This window comes from Patella vulgata, chromosome 9 (assembly GCF_932274485.2).
Source record: "Patella vulgata chromosome 9, xgPatVulg1.2, whole genome shotgun sequence".
In the NCBI taxonomy this organism is placed as follows: domain Eukaryota; kingdom Metazoa; phylum Mollusca; class Gastropoda; family Patellidae; genus Patella; species Patella vulgata.
In genome coordinates this window covers 42,097,917-42,123,689 of record NC_065887.2, presented here as the reverse complement: position 1 = coordinate 42,123,689, position 25,773 = coordinate 42,097,917, and the positions used below count along the sequence as shown (strand labels likewise).

Here is a 25,773-nt window from a genome sequence, read left to right as displayed (position 1 = left end):
ACCTTTTTTTGGCCTTACAAGGGGCCCCTAAAAGTGCGGGGCCCTGGACCATGACCTAGTTGACCCGTGTCTTAATCCGGCCATATGTATCATGTACATATTGCTTAACCTGTTTTAGACCAACGGTATATACTTTGAAACAAATCATTTGTATCTGAACTTTAGAAACATTTGTAATGACGATGGCATGTTATTTTACATTGCTCATTTTGATTTCTCAAGTAAATGTTCGAACCACTGTGCGGATTTGTCAATGCAATCGTGTGGTCTAGTGGGGATCACGTGTTTCTGAGTCATATAACCCGTGATTCACAATTCCTCTTTGTACATATTTAAAAGTTGTTATGAAGCCGATCTTTCATCGCGATATTCTATTGAATGTTATGTCACTCGTGACCAAATTCTTTTTGAAACTCGTATGATTATATATTCAATCTGGTTTAATAGTTAATAGCAAATCGCTTTGTGTTCCCAGACTGGATATAAGTCCCAGCTTTTCACCTATATAAACATTTGTCTCATGTTGAAAACATGTCACCTGTATTACTATTTTTAGTTGTGGTTTATGATTCTATAATTTATATGGGGGAATAAATACCTTTTTTTAAAAAACAAAAGTTTATTCAGAAATTGAAAATGATTAAGGACCAGGCATAGCTTATATGACCTCTCTCCTAAATACGAGAATAAATATGAATATATAAATAGGTGAATAAACAACAAAACAATGCAATGGATACTTAATCAACAACATTTTGTTTGTACATATTTACACATTGGCTAAGCAGTTGTTCATGTTCGCATTTGGATATTACACTGATCTTAAAACCTTCTGCTGCTATCAAAAAAACAAGTGGACCTTTTCCAAGAAAGTAACGAAATATGACCGCTGCTTACACCGTATAAATGATTATGTTTAGTGATACAAGATTTATAAATATTTTGCGTGCATCAGAATGTAAGGAGCAATGTAAAAGAAAATGATCGGTATCTTCGAAGTAATCACAGCAATCACACTCGGGTCTGTCCGAAATATGCCTTAAAAATTTATGCCCATTTAAGTTACTGCAAGAGCGACGACGACGGCTATTTAACCATTGATTTTATTTTATTTTTTAAAAAAAATACTTACGCAATATCCCTGTATGACCTATATGACGCACAATGGCTTAAATTGGTATAGCAAATGAAATTTACCTATTAATGCCGCCTGATTCGACATCCAAACATGTCTCAACTAAAACATCCCATATTTACTATGTGGCTTGGGGTATGGGTGGAACTATTGACTCAAGTCTTATTTTAAAGATATACATATAATCACGTGACTCTATCCCGACACTTTATATATATATATAAATGACAGAGCTGTAGTATTACTCTAGTTATACTGGATTAAATGGCTAATTGCAGTCTTGTATGGTGAGTATATTTTGTTCAGTGATATTTATTAAAAGAAATAGAGATAAAACACAATACAATTCTGTAATTCTTCGGACTTAAGTTTTATCATGACATATATAGAGGATATTTGTCGTTTTGTCGTGAATAACATATTTTATTTCATCGAGAAGCAAGAAAACTTATATTTTCACGAATGCGTAGCATGAGTGAAAATATAAACGTTTTCTTGCTTCTCGATGAAATAAAATATGTTATTCACGACAAAACGACAAATGTTCTATTTAATTTATGATTTTACAATCATTTTAGGTAAAAACAACTAGCCAGTGAAATAACACTTTTATTTCACTGATAAAACGCAGTATTCCACTACTGATCATAAAATAAATAAATAATATCACCGATACATCTTTGCGGAGTGAACTTCATTATTTCTAAACTCAGAATGGTCTAGCCATGAATTTTGTTGAGAAATGGACATTTTTATAAATCGTTTACGGAGGAAGGGTTGGTATTACCCCCCCCCCCCACCAACAAAAACAATCCAACAGTGAGGCTGATGTCCCCCGCCGAAATCACCAAATAAATAGATGACACATATTAATTAATCGCACATCTATTTTTTTCAAAAGTATCGAGCAATCAAACTGATTATCAACTATACACTAAGTTTCATCACTCTCTATCAGATAGAATCAAAGTTATCTTGTCCCAAAGCATCGACCAAGGAAATGGCTTATCTCTGCTTAGCTTTAGCTCGATATGTTAATCATTGAACTCAGTCAAGACGAACATCAACATCAAGTTTAAACATTCTACCTCAATTAGAAGCAGAGTTGTTATGTTCCAAAGTATTGACCAATCAAAATGCTTATTGCTCCTTAGCATAAACAGACAATTCTCATCATCGAACTTAGTCAAAGTATTGATGTAATGAAACTATACACCATACACCAAGTTTCATCACTCTCACTTAATTAGAACTAAAGTTATCGTGTCCCAAAGCATCAACCAATCGTGTCCCATAAGCAAGAAAATGCTCATCTTCACACTCTATCAAGGCATTTGCCTCATAAACACCTACACCGAGTTTGAACATTCTAGCTCAATCAGAAGGAGAGTTATTGTGTTCTAAAGTCTCGGCCAATCAAATTGCTTATCGCTCTGCTTACCCTGAGCAGAAAATGCTCAATCTCGAACTTAGTTAAGGTATTGATGTAATGAAACTATACACCAAGTTTCACCACTCTCACTTAATTGGAACTAAAATTATCGTGCCCCAAAGCATCTTCACACCCCATCAAGGCATTGAACTAATAAACACCTACACCAAGTTTGAACATTTTAGCTCAATTAGAAGGAGGGTTATTGTGTTCCAAAGTCTCGGCCAATCAAATTGCTTATCGCTCTGCTTACCCCGAGCAGAAAATGCTCAATCTCGAACTTAGTCAAGGTATTGATGTAATGAAACTATACACCAAGTTTCATCGCTCTCACTTAATTGGAACTAAAGTTATCGTGCCCCAAAGCATCAACCAATCAAATTGTTTATCTCTACTTACCCTAAGCAGAAAATGCTCTGCTTACCCCGAACAGAAAATGCTCATTATCGAACTTAGTCACGGTATTGATGTAATGAAACTATACACCAAGTTTCATCACTCTCACTTAATTAGAACTAAAGTTATCGTGTCCTAAAGCATCAACCAATCAAATTGCTTATCTCTGCTTACCCTAAGCAGAAAATGCTCATCTTCGAACTCCATCAAGGCATTGACTTAATAAACACCTACACCAAGTTTGAACTTTCTAGGTCAATTAGAAGGAGAGTTATTGTGTCCCAAAAAGTGTGACGGACAAACGGACGGACGGACGGACAGACAGACAGACAGACAGACAGACGGACGAACCCATTTTAATAGTCCCCTGCTTTCTTCGAAAGGCGGGGGACAAAAAAAAAATTATGTCACACTTTGAGATTAGAGATCTAAGAAACAATCTACATCAGCTATATGTAGTATGCTGTTAAGTCAGACTAGCTTAGTTATGTTAACACATTCGACGCCATTAATTTAATCTTTTCAAACAATCAGCAAAAAGGATGATGTCCTAAATGATTTTGATTAATTAAATGACTTTGGTTCATTGTGATTCTGTTGGCGTTATTGAGAGTGTGACCTTTTATAATTAATACATACAGTTAACAGTTTAATGTGATATTGCCGCCACCCCGTTGGTTCAATCATTGAAATTGATATAAAGATTGGCTTTCAACGTTTTGCGATATAATCAAAAAACACAACCAGACTTTTTCACGTTTAAAGACCACAATTATAAACCCATGTTTCTAAGATTTCAATTGGTTGTCAATAAACCTATGTCTCTAAGATTTCAATATATTGTCTGTCCGATATTCTATTTATAGAATAATCCATTTGTTATGAAATTAGTGTGGTTTGCTTAACCCATTTAGGGGAAAAATACTGATGATGTTTTGTTTTCAAATATACTTCCGCTGGGATGGCCGTTCGTTCACACGCGGCTAAAACAATCCATACACCTTTTGTGCAATTGATAGGGTTATCGCTTTTACTGAAACGAAGAATCCCGATGATTGTCCACATTTCTCAATAAACAGCTCCTGGGTTATGCCTCTTGATAATAAAATCTTGTTAAAAACATTAGAAGATTCAATTATCTTTCTGAATTTTATATTGTTTTCTTTTTGCCTATTTCGATAATAGCTTCACGAAAGGTAAGCAAGGTCGAAAAATTACGAAAACAATCGCTCTCCCAACTAAATATTAGAAATCCCTGAAGTTGCAGAATAATAACATTAACAATTATGTACATTTATATAGATACGGGCACGATGAATGTTAGGAGGGCAGAATCTAAAATGCCAGAAAAATTTCGGGTTACAGACGACGGTGTCGTATAGGACCTCACTCCCCCTCCCCGTGGCGCGAATCCTAATAGCGGGAACCTAGCGTTTAGACGGTTGTATTAACATCTTATATTTCTATGTAAATATTTAACACCACACTGGTTTGCTCCTTAACGCAGTCACATTTGTAAACATAAAATAGATATTTGAGTAACCTCCTTGTTGAATAAGTATATGTCAATAATAATATATAATATAAAGAAGAAGGTGTATGAAATTGTATACGTATGTTTAACATCATCGATAAATATAGGTCGGTTTAATTCATTATTTATACATTTGGATCATGACGTGACTTTCACATTTTTTTTTTTTTATAATTTAAAAAGCCATTTATGAAGGGTGATTCACGTTTCACCGGTGTATAAGTCTCAAATATCAGATAAATTTATACATAAAATGGTCAGGTGATGCATAGGCGTAATAGCTTGAAGAATGTTTTCCTGCTATTCAAGCCCGCGAATATAGCAATTTCAATGTGACTTACCTAAATCCCAAATCCCAAACAAATTTTGAAAATTTAACCGCCACAACTTCAAAGTTTCCAATTGGTTTGGACCTGAATTCCAACATCCCAATCAGCCAAAAGAAAACAAGAAATACGTTTTTAAAATAAATAAATAAGATAATAAAACAAAATTCAAAGGGAATTTTAATTGTAGGTGGTGACTTTAACGATACTTTAGCTACACAGGATAGGGAAAAATAATCATTCGGGAGTAATTTGTAAACCGTCTTAAAGTTTAAAAGATATATTAAAATATAATAAATTAATTGATATTTGGAGAACTTTAAATAAAGAAAAACAACAATTTACATGGCTTAGGAATGACCAGTCACAATATAGTAGGATTGATTTATTCTGGGTATCAAAGTATTTGTATCCTCAGATACATGCATATGCATATGAGCAGTTGAGAGAATACAAAAACATTGACCTCTCAAAGACAAAATGGAGAGAATTCAAAATAAAAGATAATTTCAACCCATTTATACACTTACGTAAAATATGTATAGATCCAAGAATTCGAAACTTCCAGTTTAAGTTACTACAACAAACACGTACTTATACAAAATAGGACTTTCTAAGTCGCCCTATTGTGTACAATGTAATGAATTAGATACTACTGAACACTATTTATATAAGTGTAGAAAAGTTAACCCTATATGGGAAGAGATATCAAATATAATAAAAACAATAAGCGTCGACTTTAAGCTAGATTTTAAAAATGTAATATTACAGGATAGCAATATTAAAGAACATACGAACTCCGTTGATTTTTTAATTCTATTTACCAAATATTTTATCATGTGTCGTAAATGTCAAGATATCTCTATTAGCCTTTCACTTTTTATGCAAAGACTTAGATACCGAGAATCTATTGAACATATAATAGCTCTGAATAATAATACATTATCTGTGCACACATCGAAGTGGTCTGTTCTTCGCACAATAGCTTAATAGCTGTAGTTAACCGATGTTGACAACAATTCATAACTTGAAAGTGTTTAAACCGCACGTTTTGGGTATTTGTCTCTATAATTTCGCCCACTTTCGTATAGAAAACAATAAAATAATAATAAGGAAAACAGATATTTTGATAAAGCGTGCTGGAACAAAAGAAAGCCATAACGTGAAAGAAATCTAAAATACAAAATACATCAGGTCTTTATTCTTCCTGTGGGGAATGATGGGGTGGGGTTTTATATTCTCTCTCTCTCTCTCTCTCTCTCTCTCCTCGGTGTTTGGAAAGGAGTGGGGGTGGGGTGGAGATGGGGTATTGTTAGTGTGGCGTATGAATTATTGTTCATTGTGCGTTTTTTAGTGTGTAATATTGCTGATGTGGTAATGTGTGTCTTTTATTGTGTAAGTGTGTGTAGTAATGTGTAATAGTGGTGTCTTTTATTGTGTAATAGTGTTTATACTGTAGTAATGTATTTTATTGTGTAATAGTGTTTATACTGTAGTAATGTATATATAACTGTATAGTGTCGTTCAATAAAAAAAATAAAAAAAAAATACATGCATGTAAAATAAGACTATAGTTATTAAATATACAGATCATCAATGTGTTTACTTGGAAAATAAATAACCCAATCGTGGACGATGATGAATATAAACTACTAATAAACTGCATATTAGAAGAGTATAAATCCAAATTAGATAATAGACAAACAGATTACAGTTTAATCTAGGACTGTATGAAAATAGAAATAAGAGGGAAAACAATAAGCTATTGTAAAACTAAAATAAGAAATCTAGAAATGAATTAAATTATCTAGAAAATGAATTAGAAACAAAATATAAAGACAGGAATATAAATTTAACAATCAACATCTTAACTCTGATATACTTAAAAATCGAATTGAGAGATACAAAAAATATATGAATAAAGAATAATAAGAGCAAAAGTTAGAGCCAGAGAAAAATGGGAAGAACTAGGAGAGAAAAATAACTCATTGTTTTGTGGACTTGAAAAAGAAAGACAAATACGGAAATCAATTAATAGGTTATCAAATAATAAGGGTGAAATTATTAAAGATCAAAGTAAGATACTGAAATATGTAAACGAAACGAAGTTGAAACGAAAAGCAAAACCCGAAGATTATTTAGGATGCGATGGCGAAATAACAACAGAAGAGTGTACTGACGCGAAACACAATATTATGAAGCTAAATAAATCACCTGGTTTAGACGGACTTTCTGTAGAATTTTATAGAACATTTTGGAATAAAATTAAAGAGATGATAGTTTTTATATAAAATAGATGCTATCATGGAAAATTACATACTTAATTACAGCTTACTTAGTGTAATATCCTTAATATTTAAGAAAGATGACCCTTTTCGTCATCTCGGCTGGCTGAAATAACGGCAATAAAATTAAAGGGAAAGAAAAATATAAAAGGGACACAGACTAGATAACCAAACACACAGTATAAAAATTACACAAATTTCTGATGACACAACTGTTTTTCTGGGATCTAAGGAAGAGATATCCTTAGCAATAAATGAACTAGAAAATAAAATTAAAATAAAACAGAAGGTAAATGGGTAGGTAAACTAAAAAAACTGAAAAGAAATAATAAATGAAATAAACTGGACAGATAAACCAACCAAGGGATTGGGTTTATATTTTGGACAAGAACAACTTGAATGCCAGAGGCTAAATTGAGAAAATAAAATAGAAAACATGAAAATAATAATTAACGATTGGTTTAGACGAAAATTAACTATGATAGCGAGAATTTTAATTATCAAAACTATTATAATGCCAATATTCACGTTTTTGGCAAGCGCCTGTGTCGTACCAAAAATCTAATGCATCTAAAGGAAATAGAAACATCTTGCTTTGAGTTTTTGTGGAATAGTAAACCTGAAAATTAAGAGAGCTACTTTAATTGGTTATTTTAATTCGTTAAAAGCAATATGGGCCAACAGATTATTAGATTAAAATTTCGCTAATTGGAAGATTATACCATTAAAATTTTATAATAAACTTGGAAAGGACCTTTTAATTTTTCACATGAATATAGACAGTATAAAATCTATCCCAAATATGAAATCTGTACCAGAATTCTTTCAAAATATAATAACATGCTAGGTGAAGACTAGACAAATCCAAAATCCAGAAACTCATATCCAGATTAGAAAGCAAATATTATGGGGAAATAAACATATTAAACTTAACCAAAAAAGTCTAATTTACGAAAATTGGATTAATAGTAAAATAATTCATCTAAATGATATTCTTGGTGATAAAAACCAAATTTCACTGCAAAATAAAATAAACAAGGTACAGAAGAAATCCAACTGGATATCAGAATTCAAAACGATTAAAACATGGGGAACATACAACATTGATTGACTTCACGTAAATTATACAATTCACTGGTTGATTACAAATTTATAAAACCAATTGCAATAAATTATAAATTGCGATACTTTAAAAAGGAAAATATAATAATATCCTTTATATTCACGATTTTAGTAGACAATCATCTAAAAATATTTAGATGGAAACGTCTTCAATGTATTATTCCAAATCAAAATTTGTTATACAAATGGAAGATTAGCGATAGTCACCTTTGCAAGTTCTGTTCAGTAGAAGAAAACTATGATCATTATTTTGTAACTTGTAAATATCTTGAACTATTATGAGAAAAAATATGTATCTACTATCAACATTACACATCGATAAACAAATAACATTAAAAGATCTTGTGTTAGGTTACAAATACTACGATACAAATTACTTTGAATTAAATTACTTGTTAATTATTGTTTCATTATCAAATATCTGATCAAAAAACTAAAAACATTGATGCTGGTTCTTAAGACATTGTTTTGTAATGCTCATTATCGAACTTAGTCAAGGTATTGATGTAATGAAACTATAATACAATACAATAATAATATGGAAGACCAAACCTCTCTTTTTTTCCAGTTTTCTTAATTCTTAGTTCCTAATTCAAACATTTGTTTTACAAATCCGACATTTGTCATATTATCAGATTTGTAAATTGTATCTTTGCTTAATTTAATTATATTTTAATATAATTTATAAAACCTCTTTAAGAAAATAATAAAAAAAAAAATAATACAAACATGATTATTTATTGTACGTTAGAAGCCGCGATGGCTAAGTGGGTAAGAAAAAAAAAGATGCTGGCTCGCTAGCCTCCGGTGTTGGCCGAGAAAGTTCATCGGGATTTTGTAGATGCGGTTTCCCCTTGCCAGTGGTACAGGACGGAGGGCAGCATCTTGACTTCTTTTACTGGCCAATTGAAATATATGTTATATATTTTACTTTCAAACTATAAGGCAGATTCACAGCCACCCTCCCTTTATATTATCTGTTTAATTATATAATTAAATCGTTAAAGATTCATCTTATAAATGTTTATAATACCAATCTGTGAATATATGTTCTTATACCATTCATTTCTTAACCAACAGAAACGTCCGTTACATAACCAATCCCCAAAATATATGTATTGTCGTCGGAGGTTTGTCATGTATAGAAATAAAATAGGGTTTAACGTCCGACTGTTTTGCCCCGACTGGGCTAATGAAAACGGTATACGCCATACAGTGTATTATGAGGGAAATTTAGTTCAGGCAGCGGCACTACGGCCTACTCATATATCGAATTCCAACTGCCAAGGGATCACTTACGTGCACCCCAATGTGCACGCGGGACTCCTCCAGTCTTTCGTCCCATCCGAACGACTATATGTTATCCCATACCAATCCCTCTGTCCTGCACCACTGACAAGGGGAAACCACGATGGAAAACCATGATGAACTTTCTCGGCCAAAGCAGGGGTCGAACCTGCAGGTTAACGAGCAAAAGTCTGGCTCTGTCATATATAGTATTTCAGAACCAACGACAATAGAAGGAGAGTAAAACAAAAACAGGCCCCCCTTTAAGACCATAAAAGATCATTTTGAAAAATATTTAAAATAAATCTAATTTGATGCCTTCGACCTTGATGCTTGATTCCGAGTGGGAGACTGTAGAGAAAGTTATTTCGACAGTGGCAGTGTAATCTCTTAATGATATATGTCGTGAATTAGGCTCTTTCACTGTTCTGTATAACTATTTCCAGCAGAATATGCATATATGACGTCACCGAGTGTTAACGTGTTAATTCATTTCTATTAACTTGTTGATCTCATTTATACGTTAACCAGTCAATAAGTTAACTGTTCTCAGACCTGCACAACACTGATATAAATGGCAGAAAAACTTCAAATAAATACCGACCTGCCACACCGCGACGCGTTTTTGAAATGTGTCCCATATTGCCTCTGCTGACACAGTTGCCCATAATAGGGGGACTATATTACCACGTTAAGGCTTAAACACCTTATGCCTATTGCAGATCTTTCTTTAGGCCTGAAATGTTATCTAATTTATTAATTCGACATTAATTAACTTAAACAGACCTTAATCAACTCTCGATGGTATCGCTAGCCTGCGATGTTTATTGGATTAGGTTTCGATTTGCTGTTCGACTTCCATTCCTGATTTAATAATAAAATGGATAATCGAGACTATGATTTTTATAATACCGACTTTAGTATTGATGATCGAAGCTAGGCCGAAAATTCAATCGCTAAAATCTCGGTTCAGAGTGGATCAATTGACTGAAATTTTTAGCACAGGAGAAATATGTTCACGTGGTTTTGTTTCAGCTACGATCCGAGCTGCTCGGTTTTGGAGCTTTTGTAGTTTGTTGATTTGTAAAGCAGGTAAATTGAACAGAGTTACAGTAATCCAAGTTCGATAAAACAAAGGCATTAACCAACATTTTAGCAGTGTCGGTGTCAATAAATGGACGTAGTTTTCCAATATTATATAAATGGAAATTTATTTTCTTACATGTCAAGTTAATATGAGTGATGAATTGAAATTTACTGTCAAATAAGACTCCTAAATTCTTTACAGATTCAGTAGGTTTTACTTTATCATCACCGATAGAAATATGATCATATTTTTATGTACTTAAAAACCTTTTGTTTTATTTTTATCTGATACTAGCGGATGCCCGGCACTGCACGGGTTGAAATAAGTATAACCCCGAAATCAGAAGCGGTACCCAACAGGTCTAAGTTACTGCCCTGTCCGAGCGGTGCGCGGAAAAAATGTCACAGGAAAAAAAATCACAGTCAAAAAGTCACAAATTTGCCTAGGTAAAAAATAACACAGGAAAAAAGGTCACAGTTAATTCTAATGTTCCATCCAACTCCATGTATGAATTCTGGGATGGATTTGGCACCGCTGACACGATCTCTGCAAAGATTTCGTAGTTGTGTCTGCATCTTTACAAACTTCTTCTTGACTTTCCTGACAGGTGTATTTCCGATGGCATCCTGGGCGACGACAGTCTGGACTGTGGCTGATTCCTACTGGAACCACTCCACCACTCTCCAGATGGATGGTGTTGGCCGACAAGATTGTAGAACTTGTTTGTATAGTGTTTGCAGCAAGGTAATGTAGAGTAACCACTCTATTAACCAAACCTAGCCTAATTAACTCAAAGACAAATAACTTAAAAGATCCAAGATATACTCCTCTACAATACAATATATATAAGTTGTGACTTTTTTTACCTGTGTTTTTTTACTGTGTTTTTTTTTACTGTGACTTTTTTACCTGTGACTTTTTTTCCTAGATTCGTCCGAGCAACCCCTTTACATCAAATTTCAGTCTGGGGACAGCCCTAATGTAGCCGCCAAACCTGAACAGACAGACAAACGACAGTCACAAATATTTGTATAGATTGGTGCCATTTTTATATGAATTATAATATCTGAAGACAATTATCAATTTGCCTAAGAAGCCAAATTTGTATAACTATATCACAACTAGGTCTTAGAATGAAATACAAGAAATACTGTGTTAGATAATTTTTTTTCAGATATTCAATCCAGTGAGTTTTGGGTTCGGAACTGATTTAAAATAATATTGCAAATTCTCTAACATAGTAGTTATAAAACTTTCCCAGTTTCGTCGGACTAATACACCTCGGGCCAGCGAATATCGGATTCTATAAAATAATACAATTTGATTAAAATACAAATCTTCGTTTGTTTTTATACTGACCATTTCATTGGCTAATCCCTATCATCAACCAGAAAGCGTGGTTATAATCATGTAACAACCATGTATGTTTCGTTACCTGTAAAACTATTGTTATAATCATTTTATTATTTTTTCAGTTTCTTGGTCATACTTTGTGTGACCTGTTTACAGGGATACGGGATTTATAGAGACAAAATACCAAATGGTAGTAGAGTACCTCATCCTTGTAAACCCAACTATATCTGGAATGGCGTTGGCCACCAACAGTCCGCTGGAGATGGAAAAAGAAATCCGTTTGGTAAAGATTTCGCAGATGCTGGACGTGTTAGTATTCGTGGTTCTTTTTTTGTAAAATTTGAAAGTAAATCGTATTTAATAAAATGTTATTTAGTAATGCTTGTTTTCCACTATCACGAAATCGTAGTTTTAGTCGTGGTGATCCTATCAGGGTGTATCATATATTGATATCAGTCGTAGCAATCGTGTTGATCGTATCAAAACGTATATCCGAACATACTAGATCACATGACTCAATGGCAGACCTTAACCAAACGTATTAAATAAATATTACATAACTGTGACAATCTGAAATAAACATCTTAAACAGATTATAGCATGTATCAGAGCCCAACCTAATTTATAGCATTACAATAAAGTTATATTTGGGCAGGGCGATTTACAAAATACCACCCCATGCTAATTAAATACTACGAAATGCTAATTAAATACCACCCAATACTAATTAAATACCATTCAATGCTAATTAAATACTACAAAATGCTAATTAAATACAATGAAATGCTATTTAAATACCACCCAATTCTAATTAAATACCACCAATACTAATTAAATATCACCAAATGCTAATTAAATACTACAAAATACTAATTAAATACTACAAAATGCTAATTAAATACTACCACATACTGCTTCATAATTATGAAAAACTAACATGATACTTGAATTGCATAAAAAAAAATTGAGTTAATAAGTGGAAAACTTGGCAAAAATTGTATGGCAAATGTGATGGTCAATGTTTTCTATTCCAGTTGTCTCCCTTGATCACCTAATACTTACAAGGGTAACCCATACTATCTCAAATCAATCTATTTCTGTAAAATAATTGACCAAAACTACCAAATAATGAGACACAAGTACAATTATTTGAATAACAAAACCTTTGTTTACTGAAAATATATTATTTATTCATTGTTTACCCGTTTCATATTTTGTCCATATCATTTCCCAAATACCTAGAGGGTTGGATGGCCGAATTGTTAGCACGTGCGCGCTGTATCATACGGTCTGTCATTGTCTAAGCTCGTGGGTTTTCTCCAGGTCCTCCGGTTTCCTCCCACTGCTAAAAACCTACGCGCAAGCGAATTATTGAAATAAAATTGAACCATGTGTTAGTCCCGAAATGACCTAGTTTGTGTAGAATGGACGTTAAACCCCATTTATATATATATATATATATATATATATATATATATATATCTCTAAAATACCTAAAACTGCTTTTGAATTAAATAAACATCCATGTTGGTTAAAGGTAAAGTCAGGATTCAACATTTTTTCTCTTAAATAAAAAGAAGAGTCTTTATCTGCAAAACCACTGTCTAGAGCATCGTGTTCGTTTTAGACAAGTCGAAATAATCGATTATTCTTTATCTGGCAATGTACTAGTATTATTTTCTTTTCTTTATTTTTTTAGACATGGACGAAAGAATTATGTGCAAAAGATTCTGATGGTGATGGTAAAACAAATGGTTACGAATTAGGTGATCCAAGCTGTTCTTGGGTTGCAGGCCAGTCATCTCCAGAAAGTACAACACTTTCGCACCCAGGTAACTATAGTCACCCACTCCCTGTGAGTCCCCCTGTTAACTTATTGGTTGTGAGAAACGTAAACGTAATTATGGTAGCCTACCAAATTAGGAACTAAAGTTTTAAACGCTGTACTCGGGAAATGCACAGATTTGTAGTATTCAAAAAATGTCAAGGCGTTTTCGGGTTCTTTTACGAGTACGGGTTCACATCTGTGTGGGTGGGGGGGGGCTCAGCACAAAGGCCCCAACCCCTACAAGAGACCGCCTGCATTGAAATATCCCCGAGCATCCCTACCGACTACCCCCCTCCCAACCTCAATGCGTCCAAACTAATTGTTTATGGGTTTATATTTGTCATATGCTTTAAATAAATTTGAAACATTTGTTATCTGACGGATTGTTAGAAGCAAATAAATTTTATTTATATCATATGCCTTAATTATAGGAGTTTGTGAACCATGGAATGATCCAAAATGCCAAGACCAACTCTCATGGATGTCTGAGGCCTGCAAATCTGACGAATTTATTTGCAATGCATTAAATGATGTTGGTAAGTAAACGACAGTGTACAAACTAATCTATCCGAAGAAAACCTATTATATCTGAACTGATATAATTCATTTATTACAGTATATATGTACAACTTGCTTTTAAAGTTGAGAAACATTTTAATAACATTAAATTGTTATTGTCTAAAACATATTTACTGGGTTGAACAACAGATCGTCAGTAAACCTAATAAAGCATATGAAAATGTACTATTTAAAGGAGCTAAATCTCTAAAATCACCCAATCCTTTATTACATGCACAAATAAATAAATATAATTATTTGCTGTAGATTTCACTTTTACTGAACCTGATTACATTACAGCGTAGTGATACATCATTTTTTAACAGCAATTCAACCATTGCGAAATCCTTTATATTGACAAAGTGCTTCCATCAAGGTTAATTTAATAACAATAGTTCTTTTTTTTAAAAAAAATAAATAAAGTTACTTTTAATAAGAAATGAACTTTTCTTTGAAATTAAAATAAAATAGTTCCTTTTCAACTGACCAATCAAATTCATGTAAAGCGATATCTCCTTAAATATATGATTCACATGCAGTCGTTTCTGTTTTACTGTAAATTCTAATCAGTTATGTTCGGCGAAATACGCCAGAAGTCTCATTTGAATGGCAGTCTCTAACGTCTGGTTATTCCAGTCTACACCGATAGTATTTATTGTGCAAGCTCTCCAGATAAGAATATTGCGTCACTGTTTGACATGACTTGTGGAATATGTCTCGCCTCGTTTTTCGAGTACCTTGTTACAAATGGCACTGAAACACATAATGGTACACGAATCGTGTACCAATGGTAAAATATTTATTTTGTCTCAAATATGGGATATCAGAAGCCCATCCTTTCCCGGTAAGACCACAACATCAATGTTGATTTAAATTGACAAATAATTTGTGTTTTCAATGTCGAAGACTTTGGATGATACTGAGTTAAAGACTTAGCTACTTTAACATACCTTATATAACGCAATTTATGTTTGTCCCTTTTTTCCAAAATTCTAGATCATGCCCTTTATATAATATCGTAATCTATTAACACCAGATTGGACTGTTATGGAGATCTGTTTGGTTCAACTGGTTGCTTATGTTAGATATTCCTGGTCGTTAACACTGTGGACCGCTTAGTCCACGTTGACTATTATAATTATTATTTTTTACAGAATTAAAGAACATGACGTTGAAATTCCCTTCTACACAAGTACCCGTACAAGAAACAACCTATATCTGTATGGAGTTTGAATTAGATAATACCGGAGATTATCACATGGTAGCCACTGAACCTGTTATTGACAATGTCAATGTTATGCACCATGCTGTTATATTTGGTTGTTCAAGCGGTAAGTCATGTTAGATCCTTAGAATGAAACATTTGACTTCAGTGGCAGTATGTTATAGTTAACCCATCATAGAATTTTATCGAGTCACCGTTAATTTATAACGCAGTGCAGCAAAACCAAAGTATGTGTAAAATATAGCAAAATTTGAAGTCGCCAAAAGTAAAATATAGCAAAATTGAAAGACTAACAAGATATTCGCGGGACGAGGCATTTGTATGATTTTCCATGTTCAAGTGGGTTTTGTAACAATATTGTTTCGGGCATGCTCTGATTTTCATTTGCATTTAAATGAAAAAAACACTTGATGATTGCTTAGTGTCGCAAATGTAAAATGTAATTTAGTGGGAAAATGTATATTGTTAAATGGAAAGAGACGCGAATGTTTTCCGATCATTAATTCGTGTATGATTCTTATGCAAGGTTTCCACTCTCGTGTGATGCGTTATGATTGGGTTGTCCCTATTGAGTCCTCGATGTGCTATGTGTAGATACTTTCCGATACGTTTCGATATGATCACCACGATTGCTACGACCTGATATGATCACCACGATTGCTACGACCTGATATGATCACCACGATTAAAACCAGGATTTCAATCGTAGCCTGAATCATGATAGTAGGAACCTAGTATCATTGTTTTATCATCAAACTCACTACTTGTTTCATCAACCTATCCACAACATTAATAGTCTCTCGACTCACGTATCGGATTGTAGAATCTCTTTCAGTCTACGATATTTGAATCTCCCACGAAAACAAAAATATCATTCCAAAATGGTTCAATTCTGTTCACAAAGATGTGATCAATTAAAAAATGCTCAACATTGTACATAAAAGGGATATTGTGAAAAGCCAGTAAACCCTTTTATTTTCGCGATAATCATTTGGTCGGGCTCTTTTGAATCCAAATGGATTGCAGGCCGTTGATATTTTGAATTTAGTTTCTAAATTAAATGTTAAATAATCAGTTTGGGTAAATTTGCGCTTTGAAAAAATGATATTGTACCCAAAATTGCAAATACAAAAATCTTCCCTTGTTCTTACGAACGTGTTTAACTTGAAACAAAGTTAAAGACAATGTGTTCCTTCTTCAGATGAACATGACATTAGATCAACACCTCATGAATGTGGAATGATAGCCAGTATGGAGTGTTCACAGATCTTGAGTATCTGGACACTTGGAAGTCCAGGTGAATGCTTACATGACAAAGTTGGTATTAGAATGGGAACTTACGGAATTAAACGGGTAGCTCTACAGGTCAGTTAATTAAATATTCGTAGTATTTATTTTGTAGACTGTTTGAAGTCCTGGCACTATTGTTATTAGAGTCCGACCAACTCGTGACAGATCGGTAAGGAACCTAGACAAAAGGTTTAATTGCAGAAAATGGATCTACATTGGGTACCTATCAACCCACAAAAAATCTGAAAAAAAATCTGTGGGCCAGTACTGAAGAAAATGGTTGTTGAATATCGTCCTCAATGGAGCCCTGCGTAGTTGATAGATTGTCCTTATCATCTTCGTATCCAGTCTCAATCCTTACTTTCGATTTCGGAAAACGTCCATGTATGTGCACATTTTTGGATAGTTTTTTTGTCGATTTTAGGAAGATTCTTAACTTCTTTCACTACGTACGCATATATCATGATAGGTATGTACTTGGGGCCACATGAAGTCTGAATCGCGAGTGCACCACCGAACGCTAAATAGGCTAGATTTGAGGCAAATATTTGAATTGAATAAAAACTCGTTTCTTAGCAGGCGCGGATCCTTTGTTCGGAGACTAGAAGATTCGTAGGATGTGTCCGAAATTTGTGGAGCATAGTAATATGTTTCCAAACGAATTGACAGTTTTGCATGTTACATGGCTCACAAGACTCGTAAGGGAAAACATGAAACGAAGATTGATGAACAGATAGGGATCAGATACAGATTTCTAGGCAGGAGTCGCAATGACTGATACTTGCAGTTACAGGAGCTCGCTGTGTATATAACAACAACGAACCTTGATGATTTGCGCTGCAAAGTACTCTCAGCGAAGGTTGCCAAAGCGAAGGCTTTCATGGCTCCTGATCGCCTGCCGTTCACCAAAGAATTGCAGATCACTGGTTTCATTAAAATACTTTAGAGATAGACCCACTGGCCTGGGGGTTTTTTTTGGGAGGGGGGGGGGTGGTGACGGTGTGCTCTACGCACACATAGCGGACACTAGCCCGACCCGAGAAAGACATCTCAACATCCCGTCTGCAGCTACTCGTGTAGAAGGAACGACTTTGAGTGTAGTATGTAATGTAAGAACTGCTACTTCGGGCATGGTTCCAACCTTTATGTTGTGAACCCCAAGTGCTCCAGAGAGAGCAGTGCTGACTAGGCTGAGTTACATGTAAAGGTAGCGAGTAGGAATTAGAGCCATCTGCCGTCAACCTGCCCGGAGACTTAACTGCTTCGACAACACGCAACCATTACACCATAATAACATCTTTTGTGCATGCACTGATCAAACGCAACAAAGGCTGGCATTTTTGGAAACGGAAATGTCGATTTCCAAGTACAATACATTTGAGATTAAAAATTAGGTCATTCTTGGAATCGGAAGGATAGATTTCGCTCGGGTTTCAAGATAATTATTTACCATCATATAGGCCCTCCGTTTATGGATTTAATTAGGAGAAAACTGGACGATATAATTTTCGTTAGATTTTCATGTGGTGACATATAAATCAAAGAACGTTTTGTTGTAATTTTGTCCTGGTAACTGGACTAATAATTGGCTTTATTTTTTAATTCGCATTTTAATCATCAATAAAGAATATGCCGTTTGTGCTGCGAGGGGATTTGCCATCGAATTATATTGTTGGTTGAATTTGTATTACTGATAGAAGACATGTCCACGTTGCATACGGAAAATAAGAGAAGGTGATACATGCAAGATGTTAATCATTCTAGACAATTCCACCGATCATTTGATTTCAATTCGAAGGAAAGACCTTGGTCAATGTACTCCAGTGTCACGAGTTAACTATACCCTAGCGGCTAGTCTATATACTTGATTTATTGCATTTTATAGATATTTACTGGCATTTTACAGTCCATTAACAATCAGTTTGAAAATAAGGAAGCTGGGCTGATTCCATGTAATATTCGGCGATTAGATAGCCAATGTATATACTGCTGTTGGTCTTTTGGTTTATCGGGAGTTGGATGGTCGAATGGTTAGCATGTGCGCGCTGTATCATAAGACCTGTCAATGAGTCAACTGGCATAGTTTCAATTCCCCGGTTGTACGTGACAAGGAGTAGGGTCGCCTGTCCAACCTCGTGGGTTTTCTCCGAGTCCTCCGGTTTCCTCCCACTGCTAAAGACCCCTGAGCGCAAGCGAAATATATTGAAATAAAATTAAACCATATAATAGTCCCAAAATGACCTAGCTTGTAATAACAATTCATGTAATAACAATTCATGTAATAACAATTCATATTCTAAAAACAATTTGTTTAGTTTCACTGGAACAATCCTACCTTGAAAACAGATTACGTCGATTCATCTGGAATGATTGTACATTATACAAGTAATAAACGAGAAAATGATGCTGGTGTATGGACTATTGGTTCCGAGTTCTTTGTTGTTCCACCACGAACCCTGAATACACAAGTAACTCTTTCCTGTCCTAGTAGTTGTACAGACTCCATGCTTACTGATAAAATTTATATCGTCTCTGCATTCAACCACATGCATTATATAGGTGAGTAAGATTTTCGAGTGAAAGTGTAATATTTCTAATTTATTTGGAATAATAACAAATGTAGTTTCCGACTGACAATTAAAAGTCCCAATTTACGTGAACAAATTAGACAATCTCCGTGACTAAAGAAATAGTTGACCACAGATCACTAATGATTTCCCCATTGACTTTAATATTAATTCAACACTGTTAGACCGGTTCTAACTTTTCCCCAAATTTTCATTGGGTTGAACGCTTTCTACCACAGATGGAGCAACGTGGAGCAACCGATTTTCCAAAAGCACGTATGGGGTTCACCATGGAAAACTTGAGATACACAAGCTGGAAGTAGAGACAAGTAAACTTGCAATTTTCGCCCCTACATTTCAACCTAACCAACCTCTCAACTCTTGTATCATTCCGCCTCAAAATCATGAATATTTACCAAAACCTGGCAGAAAATGTATTTTCAAACCATTTTCTTTGATTCTACACCAAAAGGCAACACAAATCTCCATGCAATAGGGGAAAAAGAAAGGGAAAGAAAGACTGTGACGGCGGAAAAAATATTTGGTGAGCTGTGTCCAGTTGAATTACAAAGTCAAGAGTAGCGCCCCCCCCCCCCGCCACACACAACATCGTTTTGTTTAGTGACATTTATATTCCCAACGATCACGAAGTAAGTAGGAATAGAATACTAGTAAATGCTAATAAAATATCTGTTGAGTCGCCTAACTGTTGGGCGTCTAAATTAGATGAATATTATAGTTTTGATGATCCAGGCATGTCAATCAGTCGGTAAACGATCAGTAGTCTGGTTGACCTCTACTGATTTCAACCCAAGTGCAGGTAACCAACTGTGCATAAAAATGCCAGTATATGGTGTCCGGTTTTCGTATATGATTGCAACATGGCGGGTTATTTTGTGGTGATAAATGAGGGAAAATCAGGACTACATATATATAATATTAATTAATAATGAATGTTAGTTATCTAACTGCATGAAAAGAGCCAATTCTGTCTATTTCAGTTCTATCTTTGGGCCTTAAATGTTATATAAGTTATTAATTAGACATGCATTAAGATGACAAGACAATAATCAATTCTCGGCGCCATCAGATGCCTCTGATTTTAAGTAAATTAGAACGGTTCGGCCATTTAATAATTTAAAAATTGTGGAGCTATGCTATGACTCGAATGACCAGTACGGTAGTAACGATCAATGATTGTGGAGCTATGCTATGACTCGAATGACCAGTACGGTAGTAACGATCAATGATTGTGGAGCTATGCTATGACTCGAATGACCAGTACGGTAGTAACGATCAATGCACACATCTTGTGGAGCTATGCTATGACTCGAATGACCAATACGGTAGTAACGATCAATGCACACATCTTGTGGAGCTATGCTATGACTCGAATGACCAATACGGTAGTAACGATCAATGCACACATCTTGTGGAGCTATGCTATGACTCGAATGACCAATACGGTAGTAACGATCAATGCACACATCTTGTGGAGCTATGCTATGACTCGAATGACCAATACGGTAGTAACGATCAATGCACACATCTTGTCAGTCAAAACCACAACCATTAATAACTTGGCTCAAATAAAGTAATTTGAATGGGATTTTCAATATATTCATTGTGCATTATCTATTTTAGAAATATTATAGCGCGAAGGGCAGGCTCTTTTTCTAAATCTTACATAATGTCCTTTTAAATTAATTTACATTATTTTCAGGTGCCGAACAAAAGATAGAGCTTTTTCGTAACGGAACTAAAGTAATAGACATTACTAACGATGAGAAATATAACTATGACAGTCCTGTTGTTCATGAGTAAGTATCCAGGCATAAGGAGTTTCTTGCTTTCAAACAGTTTCTCATGTCATTTGAGACAGAAATATGTATATTTAGTTATCTTATACATGTGACACGTGACAAATGTTTTGCCCGGACTGTGTTTTTCACCTACTTTTAATGGAAATCCAACTGCCAAGGATCTATCAAATGCGTGACTATTTTTACAACCGAACCTCATTTCTTCAACCCACATTGAACAAAACGTTGCGCTTGGCATACGGTCCGGGACATACTACTTGTGAATCCACTTACCTGGAATTATGAATGATTTTTTTTTTTTACCTAACTAGTAATAAAGCACGCAATAATGGGTTTCCAATATTCTATTTTATTCAGATTTACAACACCCATTGAAGTTCAGCCTGGTGATGTTCTTACTACTACGTGTGGTTTTAACTCCATGGATAGAGATGCTGTCACTAACTGGGGAGACGCAACAAGTTCTGAAATGTGTTATGGGTTCATGACCTATTATCCCAAGGAAAACGTTAACAATTTATTCTGTAATGGCTTTAGAAGTATTCCATATTGCGCAATTGAGGATGGCAAATTTTTCGACGGTTGTGAGTTATCGAAATATTCCAAAGAAAGCCCGGAAAAAGATCAATTTGAAATGGACCTGAATAATACATGTTTTGACTCATGTACAGCAGAATGTTTCCGTTTAGTTGATAACAACCCTTGTATGAAAGGCGACCCCAGAGCATATATTGACTTTTACTATAGTTATTCAGATAGAAACATAGAAATCAAACGAATGTATTCTCAATGCGATTTGACCCCCACTACACCCAATACAGCTGATGATACGTCCAATACCAATGATGATACAGCTACGTCCAATACAACTGATGACTCGTCCAATGCCATGACCTTTAATTCGTCCGTATTGAAGATATTGTCATTTGTGTTGACAGCATCGTTAATTAGATGTTAGCTTTGCGGTACCCCAACCATTTATGCTATTGAGATAAAAATGATATAATTCATACATTTTATTACATATCTTTTTCTAACTGTTGATAATTTTGTATTTTTATTTTAAATTCCCGATATTGCTTTTTTTTTATTATAAATTCTATTCAATATTCGTCTTACTCTTATTAATCTGACATGGTTGATTAATTTCTTTTTCCTGGAATTAAATAGACATTAAAATATTACCTTTTGTATTATTGTTATTGGATTATAATTCATATCACCTGGTCAGTTGATTATTTTATGTTTCGAGTGTTGTTCGGAGGGTATGGTATAACTATTCCGAAATAGACTGATAGAGCTTACCTTGCTCACATAGTGTACAGTGACGATGTTCTAGGGAAGTGTTCGTCCAGCGCAGTAGACTGCGTCTAATGCACTGAGAGTGTGATCTGGGAAATGCATCTACAACAGATTCCAGTTGACACCTGGTCTGTTTTATAAGCCGTATGCAAAGCCCAGCTTAGGCGTGGGCCTGAGGGCTCCAGGCCCAGGGCCCTGTGGTTTAGAGGGCCCCGCAGTTCAGGAAAATTTTTTGTTGTTTTACAAAAAGAAAAGAAATAAATGGTTAGCGATGAATAGCTATGGTAAATAAATGGTAAATAAATAAAAACAACTCTTCAATTCAAAATAAAAAACATAGTAACCAATCCCAAATATGGTGTTTCTATCTTACCTGACATGAGTCGTCGTTGCAACTTACAATTCGTGAAGGATTATCATCGTCCATCAATCTAGCCAGATGTTGCATTCAACTTACCTACCAACGGATCTGGCTATTGTGGGTGCCTAAACTACGATATTTTTAAAACACAAGTGAATCGAAAACCTCAATACCCATACCTCAATGTACCTGGCGTTCATGAATTTTTGTCCACCGCCTTTCGCAGAAAACCGGAGATTATAAAAATCAGTCTATCAGTCACACTTTTTGGGACACGATACCTCTGCTTCTAATTGAGCTGGAATATTCAAACTTGATGTAGATGTTTATTATGTGAATAACCTGGTGGAGTTCGAAGATGAGCATTTCCTGCTCAAGGTAAGCTGAGATAAGCAATTTGGTTGGTTAATGCTTTGGGACACGATAACTTTAGTTATAACTAAGTAAGAGTGGTAGTTTCATTACGTCAATACCTTGACTAAGTTCGATAATGAGCATATTCTGCTTAGGTTAAGGAGTGATAAGCAATTTGATTGGTCGAGACTTTGGAAAGTAACAGCTATGCATTTGATTGAGGTAGAATGTTTAAAGGGGCTAAGTCGCTAATATTTTGGACCTAGAAATTGACACAAAAGGGTTGCTACCAGCTAAAAATTTAATATGAATAGATATAAACTGATTTACATTCGATCGTTTCCGTTTTTACTGTAATTTTCAATCAATTATGTTCGGCGAATTACGCCAGAAGTCTTAATCGAATGGCAATCTCTAGCGTCTGGTTATTTCAGTCTAAACCGATAGTATTTATTGATAAGAATATGCCGTCACCGTTTGATATGACTAGTGGAATATGCCTAGCCCTTGTTCAAGTGCCTTATTACAAATGGCACTGAAACACATTATGGTACACGATTCGTGTACTAATTTTAAAATGTTTATTTTGTCTTAAATATTGGATATCAGAAACCCGTCTTTTTCCGGTAAGATCACAACATTAATGTTGTTTTAAATTGACAAATCATTCGTTTTATCAATGTCGGAGTTTTTGAGTGATATTGCGTTAGAGACTTTAACTACTTTAAACTTGAAGTAGATGTTCATTGTTTTAGTGACCAGAAAACAAATTTTGATATGCGTCGGCTTACCCAAAATGAAAGGTTACGTGCCCTTGGCATGCTACAGATCGGCACAACACAGGCGGTTGTGGCGCGGACGATGAATGTTTCTCAGTCTGTCATAAGCAGGCTATGGTCCAGATACCGTGATACACAATCTGTACAGGACAGACCACGCTCAGGTCGACCAAGGGCGACAACTCAAGCCCAGGATCGATTTATCCGTACCTTGGCCTTGAGAAATCGTGTCATCACAGCAAATCAGATCAGCGCTCGTCTTCAAACAGACACTGGTGTGAGAGTGAGTGGCCAGACGATTCGGAATCGACTGCATAGGGGTCACCTTCGCGCCCGACGTCCTCGCGTGATCCCTTGTTTGAGAGATCATCACATTCAGGCAAGACGTCGTTGGTGTAGGGATCGTCAACACTGGGATAATCGACGCTGGAGCAATGTGATGTTTTCAGATGAGTCAAGGTTCACTGTTGATTTTTTGGACAGACGTAGGAGGGTGTGGCGTCGTCGAAACGAGCGCTTCCAAGACGTTAACGTCATCAGACATGATCGATTTGGGGGTGGTTCTGTTATGGTGTGGGGAGGCATCACTGTTGCTGGAAGAACGGCTTTACATGTTGTTGCAGGGCGTGTTACAGGCCAGTACTACCGGGACAACATCTTGGCAGTCCATGTTGTGCCGTTCGCACGACGTCATGGCCGCCGTTTCATCTTCCAGGATGACAACGCAAGATGTCACAGGGCCAGGATCGTTACAGGTTACCTCCAACAACAGAACATCACCACATTACCTTGGCCAGCACTGAGTCCCGACCTCTCCCCATCGAGCATGTCTGGGACATGCTTGGACAGAGGTTACGTCAACGTCAACAACGTCCTGCCAATGTCCAAGAACTTGCTGCTGCGTTGCAACAGGAATGGGACAATCTGGACCAAAATGACCTTAGACGTCTCATTAGGAGTATGCCACGTCGGATCAATGCTTGTTTGGCAAACAGAGGAGGATTTACCCGTTACTGACTTGGTTGTGATGCTGTGGTAACTTTGCTGTTTGACCCCGGGTATCATTTTACCCTTATAATGGTCAGTCTGTGCCTTACTTAGTCTAACGATCATTTGGAATAAATCGATGAATGTGAACTTCATTTCATTTTGTCATTTGTTTCTTCGTCAGTTTCATTAGGTGACTTTAATAACACTTAAAAATCAAATATCCCCTACTTTTTTTGAATAGTATATTACAATCCGACCATTGTTGAAAACATTACGGCAAAATTTCGAAAAACGACAACTTCGGTGATTTCGGACATTTCGCATTGACGCAGAACGTTAGAAATAGCTTTAAAATTTAAGTCAAACCCACTATCGGACGAGTAGTTTCTGAGATATGCTCAAATGGAAAAATAATAATACGAAGAAGAAGAATAATAATCCGAACAAAAACAATAGTGTTTCACACAAGCTACGCAGTGTGAAACCCTAATAAGACTCATTTGAATAAAATATATGTTTTAAGGCTAAAAATATAGTTTTTGTCCAAAAGACGTTATTTCCAGTAACACTGTAAATTTGTTTGACCTAGTCATAATGGGCATTAGGCATCAAATGAAATGATAAAAAAAAAATTGAAAATCGAATGATAATTGACTCATACAAAATTGCCTATTTCTCGGTTATTCCAGTGCATGCTCTCCAGATAAGAATTGTCATTTTGGTCGCCATTTTCATGGAT

General features: G+C 35.3%; 1 protein-coding gene across 1 annotated transcript; it reads left to right on the top strand.

The window, feature by feature from the left end:
* Positions 1-1,213: 1,213 nt before the first annotated feature.
* On the top strand, positions 1,214-22,421 carry LOC126832242 (uncharacterized). Its single transcript, XM_050562953.2, has 9 exons — positions 1,214-1,422; positions 12,080-12,266; positions 13,657-13,789; positions 14,217-14,321; positions 15,498-15,674; positions 16,770-16,933; positions 19,174-19,417; positions 21,149-21,245; positions 21,606-22,421. The coding sequence occupies exons 1-9, from the start codon at positions 1,400-1,402 to the stop codon at positions 22,204-22,206; spliced, it is 1,731 nt and encodes a 576-aa protein (XP_050418910.1). The 5' UTR covers positions 1,214-1,399; the 3' UTR covers positions 22,207-22,421.
* The last annotated feature ends 3,352 nt before the right edge of the window (positions 22,422-25,773 follow it).

Excerpts from the sequence above, each read along its gene's own strand:
- LOC126832242 (XM_050562953.2), top strand. The coding sequence starts at position 1,400 with ATGGCTAATTGCAGTCTTGTATG. Across the intron at positions 12,267-13,656 it reads ATTTCGCAGATGCTGGACGT|ACATGGACGAAAGAATTATG; the intron begins GTTAGTATTCGT and ends TTATTTTTTTAG. Across the intron at positions 19,418-21,148 it reads CAACCACATGCATTATATAG|GTGCCGAACAAAAGATAGAG; the intron begins GTGAGTAAGATT and ends CATTATTTTCAG.